A 10,017-nucleotide genomic window follows, 5' to 3' on the forward strand; every position below is an offset into this window, starting at 1 on the left:
CTGATGTCTGATGTTGGTGTCTAACAAAAGAATACATTATTGTAAAAGACATTTATCTATTTATGGAGAAATCAGGAAAATCGTAAGAAAACTTTCACCTTTTACTTCTTTGTAACAATTCAGGTAAACACTTTTATGAATAACACGATTCCTTGAAAAATCAGCGTGTCTCATGAAAATCGTAAAAATTAAAAACGTGCCACGTGATGAAGTCATCTACGTCAGTTAATGCCATGTATTAGAAATGTAATAGAAATCGTAGGAATTAGAGAGAAATTTCCAAATAATTTTCTCTTACGAAGTTTTCGAAAGAATAACTTTAGATTAATTTAATTTCCAAGAAGCAAATAAAGTCCCACCGCAAGGTATCTCGCCGGCAGCATTATTGCTGTTTGCTGCACGATTGTGCTGTATCGTGTGCGTCACACGTCCGCATTGCACACGCGCGGGCGATATGACACATACCCGCACAGTTCTCCACGCACACGTGTGTGTAAAGTGTGCCCGCGCGTGTGAAGGGGGCGGGTGAAAGGGAAGTCGGCAACAGAGCGGTCTCGTCGATCGCGACGCGGAAAATAGGAAGACGGAATGACATTGCCGCATTGTGCAACCGCCCCCGCCGCCGCCGCGTAAATCAACTACTCAGAGATGGGGGGAGAGAGGGAGGATATCGGAAGTAATTAGTCACGACTTCTTTCCCATGATAATCGCGCGCGCGACGCGACACATTTCCGCGCGCGCGCGCGGGCCCGTGACCCCTCTGAACCATCCGTGCGAAATGAACAAAATGAAAAAAGGGCTCATTAACGTAATCGATTGATGACAGCGATAAAATGGACATCGGTACATTACAGTACCACGCGGGTCATTAACATGAGCCAACTCGCGCGACTCCAACGAGGAGTGCTCTTGATAATAACTTTCAGTAAACTCTCGTCGAACCAGCACACCCCGCGCGCATATAAGTAAATATGACTTTACGATTCGCGTATTTTGCGAGATCGCGCACGTGGCCCGTTTGCAAGTCGCGACCCGCACACCTCGAATAATTATTCTTTAACGTATAGATTCAGCGTTAATTGATCGTTAACAAACGTAAATATGCGCCGTATCTCGCTTTTATCGATATGAATTACACCACGCCATTGCCTGTGCTCGCTGGTGCCCGTAGTCTCTCGCGTAATTCGACCATTAGCGTATTGATTTCTATATAAAGCACAATTATTCGCCGAACGAACCCCAGCAAACCCGCTCGCTCGCGCTTGCAACGGTGCTAAATGCAATCTCATCGGTTGCACGGGAGAGAGAAAAAGATTTACAATTACGAGGCGATTACGCAAGCCCGAGGCGAGTCGCAAGACGACGCGCGATTACTGCAGCGCAGCAGACGCGACGATTACACGATTCTTGATAGGATTAAGACTCGGATTAAGACTCAATCCGTTTGCACAGCGTCACCTCGTCGTGGTGAAGCGGGCTTCGTATGACGCTTCGTGTTCGCCGACGAGCTCATGAATCAACCCCATCAGCGGCCGCGAGCTCGATCGAAACTCGCCGAAACTCGATTTTCGCGCGGCTTGTTGGCCGCCAAGTCTCCCTGGCAGCAAGTCGCAAAAATTACATTATTATCCGGCTGTCGCCCCGGCTGTCGGCGAGCGTAATGAGAACGGACGCTCTCTCCGCCACCCTTACGGGATGAAAGAGAAAGAGAGAGAGAGGAGAGGAGAGGAAGGACCGACATTGTAATGGCGGCGAAATTTCGCGGCACCGAGAGTGGCGGATGCAGCATCCCGCGTCGAGAAGCACACCTCGTGTTCCGGAGACGTCGTGTTCTCTCTTTCCTGTAATAATAACGAACGCGTGACGCTTCGCGAAAGAAGCTTGATCGCGCGATCAAGCACGATCCCGATCCTGATCTCGATCTCGTCTTGCGTTGCGGCCGGACGGAACGCTAATGGTTCCGCAATTACGAAAAACGTTCCGTTCTCGTTGTCTCGAAATTATCATTCCTGACTCTTCGATACTTCTCTTTGCCTCTAGTTGCAACAGCAGTCCAGAAGCTCCGCGTATCAGTCTGACGGGTAAAGTTATTTACCACGACGTACACCGTGATACACAACGGCGGCTGGTTAAAATATTCGTATCATTCGGCGTTCCGAAACGAACGCGCGCAAAGTTCCGGGACTGTTTGACAAATGTTGGCCGCGGCATGCATTTATGCATGTACAATTATTCGAATGCAAACTCGCTAATCTCGTTTACACGTGAAGCCGCAGTGTCGCGAAAATTGTAATTTTTTTAAGCAGAGACGCGCAGAGCAACAAGGAGTTGCTCCTTGTAGCGGTAAGTATGGTGTAGGCACAAAAGTGCTTGCCGCAATGATGATCAAATCGTCATTGTGTTTCATTGCTTGAATTACGATTCTTTTACTCGATACGGTCTGACGCAGTGAACGTGAGGCCTTGATTGAACTCTTTAATTCCAGCGGGGACGAGTCTCGATATAAATTAGTGATGAATTCGCAATTTACCGGAAAAGTCAGCTCGTGTTATTTTTGTAAGGATTTCTGCATGGTCGCGATCGGTTGAAACACGCGAACGTCGACCCGGGGAGAGATAAAGTTACATTAAAATCAAGAGGAATAAATTGGAGTTCGACGGGAATTCGCTCGGACAATTATCTTGGGGACGGAGCGGCTCCAATTAAACGAGCTTCCTGCCGTTCCCGTCTCGCAAAAACGGTGCCGATGCTAATTAGCAAAGTCTACGCTGGAAGTGAATTTCATATCGAGTTGTAATCGAGTAAACAACGGCCTTAAGTAGTTCGAGCGTGCTATCTGCCTCCACGATTTCTTCGTGACCTGACATTCAATCGAGATATCCGCAGCCACCGACTCGCCTTATAATGACGCATAAATGTCGTGAACCGAATGCGAATAATCGCGGAGAATGCGATTCAGATGCGACGAATGGAGCGGCAATAAACGTCGGGATTTCGTCGGACATGTGGATCGGATGTGGGGAAAAAATCAAAACACGGGAATAATAAATATATACATGGTAAATATATTTTTATCATTTCTCATTCGGTTTACGGATCGAAATATGATTCGAATTCGGGAAGGCTCATTAATAATATTCACACGTAAAAGCAAGAATAAAATTTCTGTTTTTTAGAATTTTAGAATTAATTCCTGAATATTTTAGAAATAATTTTTTTAGAATTAATTCCTGAAGACTGAAATTTGATTTTAATAGCGATAATATAGGAAGATATTAGAAGTACACAGCATATGTCAGAAAATCTGCTTAACTCATTTAGTTAAAAAATGGAAAGAATATGGATATGAACAACGCGTGTGTGCGTAATTTCAGTCCCATAATAGGAAGCTAAAACGATTTTTGCTAATTCGATGCATTAAAAGGGTGCGCTTTATGATAGAAAATAGTCGCTGTTAATTCATTATGTGACATTAAAGGTAATAGTGCGCGCTTTTATTACAATCTGGCTCGTATCGATTTAACATCCGCGGTGCATTTCGTCTTTGGAAGATTTAATTATAACGCGATGGAATATTCTATCATTCAGCTTCGATATTCCGGCCTTGTGTATATAGATAGAGCACTATAAGAGGACTTTGAACAATAATTTAACGATAATTTCAAACTAAGAGTAATCGGAAAGCAATCGATCGTGATTGTGACATTCCGCGAAATATGAAATTGATGAACATGATGTTTAATTATGCGTCCCTTTACACACTTTTGTAGAATAATCAGGAATAATTATCTCTATTTAAATTCAATCATCATGAGTCTATCTTTATTAACAGATGATTGTCAGGTACATGATATTTTAGGTTGCGTGACATTTGTTAGGTATAATAATAGAGAGCTATTTTCATGAAGAGAACCATCAAAACTGCAATCAAGTCGAGAGATTATCATGTCAACATGAGAGTTCTATATTATTCTATACTATTTTATACTAAAACTAAAAATTTATTTATGTAGAATTAACATCAGAAATTCGTATATAACTCATATTTCGAACACGTCAAGCATTAACACCGACGATGCACGAATAAAAATGTATAAACTTGTCCTGAAGTATTCATCAACTGTGTTTCGCGCTATGAGACTCTTCTGGAATTTTCTCTTTTCCGCGCCTAGCAGAAAGAAAAAGAATGCAAAAAGGAGAGTATCGCTCACCTGGAAGAGCTTGCGCGCAGGCGACAAGGCTTGTCACGAGGACGAGAGCACATACGAACTTCTTCATTTTGTGTATCGCACAGGAACTCGGAAGTAACTGCGTGTCGCGTTGTTTCACTTGTTGCCTCGACGATGCACCGAACGGCACTAACCGGTCCCGGTACTCCGGACTTGGAGCGAACACGAACGCGGCTGTCACGTACGACGACTCGAGAAAGGATCAAGGTTACTCGCCGGACCGGTCCGTGTTAAACAGCAGCGCGTCTTGTGCCCCGCGAGTTTAGCCGCTGCGGCTATATGCAACCCGCCGATCGCCGTTGGTCCAATCAGCGTGGGCGCGCGCTTCACGTGACACTTATCACATGACGCGCGCACCACGTGGCGCCGGTCACGTGATGGTGGCGCGCGGCCTTTGAGTCATGTTGCGCTTTTCCCGGTATCAAGTATCTTCGCAATTTTTTCTCACTCCGTCGACGTAAATATGTCGCGCGACGCTAATAAGCACTTCTCCGGTTCTTCCGCCATTTTGGCGAGATCAAGTCACATCACCCCCGCGCCCGCGTATCATCGTTGATCGTATTGTTCGTGATGACCTGTCATTATGCATCGCTTATCTTCCGTCATAGACCGATAATTACGCAAATGCTGTGAGTAATATGTTCGGAGTAAACGTTTTAAACATTATCGCATCGTCTTGAGCATTATCGTCGATTGTTTAGCTCGCATCTGAGAAAGCATTATTCATGAACGTTCCGAGAAAAATGTCAAAAACAAAGACATTAAGTAGATACTTGAACGAGATATTCATTAACTTTTAAATCGTGTCGAAAGTAGGTCAGAAGGAAAAAGAGGGAGAGACAGAGGAGGAGAAAATCACATGGTGGCACCTTATCATACGCACACCGCACAAACGGAGATGACATACGTGTACACGTTGCATGCGGGTATTATTATTGTTATTATCATAGAAACTGCGGTTCTCCTGCATCCATGGCGGGCGAACTGGCGCAACGAAACACGTTAATTATCGTGTTGCGTCTCGCAGTACGCGTCCGTGCGTACACGCGGTTCGACACCATGCACATGCATGCACACCACACTGGCGCAAGTCGTGCCTGTGTGTTTTCGCATAAGAAATCCTCTCTGAAACACGAGGCATCAGGAAACTTCGGGGAAACAGGCGAAGCCTCTTGCATGACGAGATGCTTAACCCTGAGCGCTCGCTGCTCTCATAACCGCGAGGATGTAACGAACCGCCTCGCGTGATTGCTTCCGTGTAATTCCAGTATCTTGACTCGATGGCTCTGCAAAGACTATTTCCTCCAATTTTCTTGCCTCATTTTGGAATGTAAAAATACACAAAGGTTGCCAGGGAGATCTCTTGAGGATCGGTATTCAGAAGATCGCGAGACGTTCCAAGAGATCCGGTGTTGGAAAAAGTTAAGTATCCGCAGCGGAGGCGGATACTTAATAGAGAGGAGATTTAAATCTCGAGCTGTGCAGGATACCGCTTCGTATCCGGCTGCGGGAGTGGCTGTAATGCCTCGCTACTGCGCAAAAATTGATAAAAGCGACGTAATCACGAGCGCAGTGGGTGTAATCTTCCGTGATTTACGATCATTCCTCGCGATCGAATGCATTGGCACCTGCAAATTTGTCTTAGCCGTGTCATTTTCTAGGAATATCCAGTCGGAATCGTCGTAATTCACTCTTTGTTTCTTCTCTCTCTCTCTCTCTTTCCTTCCATTGTCTCAAATGAGGTACAAGATACAAGCACGCGCTCCTCGTCTCGCTTCCGTGAATTATCCGTGCACGCGATTCATACGAACCCTGCGCAAAATCGTAGCAACAATGGACACAACCGATTCATTGTAATAGATAAATGTGTTATTGCGCGACATCCGTTCCGCCGTCGTCTACCGCATATGAATTTAACCTTGCACCTATTATCGCTAGGTATCTATTTGCGGCGGCCGCTATGCGCTACCTATGCGGCATACTGTCTAACAGCCGCAATTGCGTTTGCAGCTGAAACTGCGGCAGCCACTCATTAAACGGATTTCTCGAAATCGATGCTTCCGCGCGGCAGAGTTGTAATTCAGAATATCCTTTCTGATACTCGATGCTGAACTCGAATATAGCTCGTTGCAAGATTTCTGCCGTTAATCAGGCAGTCGACAATCTGCCGTTGGATCCATCAGCAACGATGCTGATGAGTATCAAGGGAACCACGCGCGATCCCTCCATCAGCGCAACTCGGGATAATCGCTCCTCTTCCATTTGACACGGAACTCTCGAGATTCGACTATCTTTGGCAATATGTTTCAGTGTCATCTACGTGGACTTATCTAAGAAGCTTTTTAGGCGTAGCCCTATGCTCCACGTCATCGAAGCATAATGACCTGCTGGCACAACCGCGTCAGCTACTGTTTATCGATGTGATAGTTACAAACGCGCGAGTGTGCGATGGATTATCAACAGGGAAGAGAAGAGGACAGAACGCGAGAGAAGAGAGACAGAGAGAAGAGAGAAAACCAGGCCACGTGGGTCGAATGCCGTTAAGTCGTGCGTTCAGCGACCGCATCGACACGTCTGCTCGCGAACGACCGGACAGTTTGATTAAAAATAATTGCGCAGTAGTCCGGTGTAGTCGAGGGATTTCGGGATGAATTTTGCGGATCGGTTGCACGCGCGCGGGCGCGCTCGGCCCGCATTCGCGTCGTGTTCATTCACAGGCCGCTGGTAATCTCGCGAAAATGCATTTCACGGGTCGATTGCAATGTGGATCACGCTGTTGTTTTCGGGCTTCATGCCCGCTTCCTGCGGATCCTTCCGGTCCGAGAGTCCGCCCGCCCGCTATAATTTATGACGCGGAAGAGCCGGTATAATGGCTGCGCGACCGGCCGAAGGCGACTGCACTCGTCGTCCTCGCGGAGTTCCCTTGGCCGAGAGCAATCGGTTGAATGTATTTAACGGGACGGCGTGCTGCACGTAATTTAAATCCCGCATTCAGTTCCACGTTTCGAGAGCGGCTCTTCTTCCGGTCGCCGAGCTCAGTTTCTCTGTGCTGCGTCGGCGACATCGCGCAGCGATGTCTTAATTATCGAGTACACGCGTCGCGCGGAATAACGAGTCTGATACGATAACAAATTTTCCGATCCAGGCTAATTTGATGTACGAGAGCGCATTTGCTGCATATCACGTATTCTCCGATAATGTAACGTCGTTAATATCGCTGATGCAGTATGGAGTAAGAGAGCTGCGCCGTGTTGCGCGTTTATTTGGAAGCGGTCATTAAAATTTCGCCGCTGGCAATTTTGATAAATAATTTTGGAAGAAGAGAGCCATGAAGGATAAAGTGTTTGTGGCGCGATAAAGACTTTTATATGGTTTCCGTTTAATATTTTCTACGTGCCGTGCTACTTTCCAGTACTGACTCACGTATTTTTCAGTGCGCTAATCTGAAATATTCTGATTGATGAATCACCGGATTTTGTCATGACGTTCCACATGTTTCTATATAGAAGCGACGAGCATTACGAGCAGGCAATTAAGGAAGAAATTCATGCTCCCGATGTGGCGCAGGAAATATCGACGTGCCACGTTTCTTTTTTGTTTTTAGTTCAAGGAGATGATTACAGGTTTCGATTATGAAATGCAGATGAGAATGTTGACTAATCTTGTGCGCCGCGCAAATTCTATTTTTAGTGCGTTTGCATAATGTAGATCTGATTGTCGCAGAAGCTTGAACGTCGATATTTAATATCGCTCAAAAAACTGAGAAATATCAACACTTATTATAATATTCGCGGTTGCGAAGTCTCGAGCGTTATTCTATTGATCGAACATAATAATACTGTGTTTAAAAAAAAACAAGTCATTATTTGATGCTCAAATAAAGCGATTGCAATCTTTTTATTGTACAATTCTCAGAACGTGCGTAAGATTTATGAATGCGAGAGATTTTTCCACTGAATGAGGTGATTATCTAGCGATACGACGCTTACTTCTTTACACCGCACACTTAAAACCGTGTCGTTCGTCGCGGAGTTGTATAGCAAATTATCTCGCACATCCGGCATGATAACGGTTCTAGTAATGACTCGAGAAAAAGCCAGAAGAGAACGGCGAGATTTGCATCGAGAGATTCTCTCGGGTCTTTGCGCAATCCGCCTCTTTGCGCGATTTGACAAACGCATTAGTTCGTTAATCGCTCGAGTAATACTTGAACTCGTCGTCCGCTTCTGGAAACCGACCGCGGTGTTGCACGCGGCATTACGTAACTTAGAAAAAACGAACGCGATATAATCGACGCGTGACGTCGTAATCGAACATGGCCCGAAGAAACATGTAGCTCTACAAAACATGCATATACACTCTGAGGCACAGAGACGCGAAAATTGCTGCACGTACTTTTCTGCGCGAGACCCAGAATGAAACCGTCAGCTGCATCTCGAGGCGAGAGTCACTTCCGTTGTGGTGACAGCCGACACCTGTGCCGACTTCGCGTCTCCGCGAGAAGTCGTATCTAAACGATATCTAAACGATATTAGCCTCATAACGCTATCTCGTCGCTATTTGCTCCGTTAAAGTCGCGTTAGCTCGCCAGCTCCGAGGGGAGAAAGAAGAAGCCACTCGGCCTCCTTCGTATGAATCAGTGACAAATAAATGTCGAGACTGGTACCGGCGAGATCGACGTGCGACGCAGATGTTGAGTCATCGCCACTAGAAATATCGCGTAATCGCTCCCGCAGTCCGTCCATGCGTGTACGTAGATGTACGCAGGTGTATACGTGTGCAATAGCTCCTTCCTCGCTGCTGCAGACGATGATGACGCACCGTCGAGGAAGGCTCTAGTCGTCCGTCTTGTTGCCGACGACGATGCATCGTCGTCCTCCACAAGCACGGCGACTTGACTTTCTTATCGAATTATGGCGGCATTTACGACGTTGACGTCGGGATGTCAAGATATGTCCAGATACGTCGTTTTTCGTCGCAAAAAAAAGATATTCGCGAATAAAGTACGTGGTCGTGACTCCGCGCTGATTCAAACCGATGCTCGACAGCAAGCCTCCCCCGCACTGTCTGTATTCGTGTACGTGCACAGATATTGAATGCATTACGGATGCCGCCGCGTTTGTCAAACGCGTGACAGTTTGCGGAAATACATTTTATTGTATATATTACCGCGTCAGGTACCGGCGAGCGTGTTATCTCTTTTCCTAGGTTCCACATCGCGCCTGTGTAAATTTGGAAGTTTATCACGCTGGACAAACTCACGGCATTGTTGCGGTCGCACCTCTCTCTCTCCCATGCCGGACTGCGGGGCGGGTTGGAGGAAAAAAGTGAGTTTGCATATCGAATTGCATAAACAATGTATTAATTGAAGAGACCGGCGAATGAAAGCGCGCGGTTTAACGATATTTTCGGAAATATTTAAATCCGGGCACGGTTACGCGAATTTCGCGTAACTAGTAGACAAACTCTTCCCGCGGACTGAAATATTTGTTTGCAAAGATAAAAGCGAGGGAGAAAGTTGGTGAAACAATGCGGAAAAGCATAATAAAAATATCCAAGGCGCTCCGCGAAGCGTCATTGTGACTTGAACGCTGTGCGATAGAGCGACATCATTTTAACCAGAAATTACTTATCGATCCAGTGCAACGTGAGAGCGCGCTGTTTATTGCAATGCAATAAAATATAATGACACAACGAAATGTGAGCATCAGCAACAAATTAAAAATGCTCCATCGTCGAGATCGATCAGACTTTCGCAAGCGCATGCCGCTCACCTTCGCGCTCGAGT

General features: G+C 46.1%; 1 protein-coding gene across 1 annotated transcript in view; it reads right to left on the bottom strand.

The window, feature by feature from the left end:
• LOC105278532 (icarapin-like) overlaps nt 1–4,469 on the bottom strand; it is a 32,414-nt gene extending 27,945 nt beyond the window's left edge. The window contains exon 1 of the mRNA XM_011337682.3: nt 4,212–4,469. Coding sequence (XP_011335984.1) covers nt 4,212–4,278 — 67 coding nt within the window. The 5' untranslated portion in view covers nt 4,279–4,469. The remainder of the gene's footprint in view (nt 1–4,211) is intronic.
• Between the last annotated feature and the right edge of the window lie 5,548 nt (nt 4,470–10,017).

Source organism: Ooceraea biroi, chromosome 1 (assembly GCF_003672135.1).
Source record: "Ooceraea biroi isolate clonal line C1 chromosome 1, Obir_v5.4, whole genome shotgun sequence".
NCBI lineage: Eukaryota > Metazoa > Arthropoda > Insecta > Hymenoptera > Formicidae > Ooceraea > Ooceraea biroi.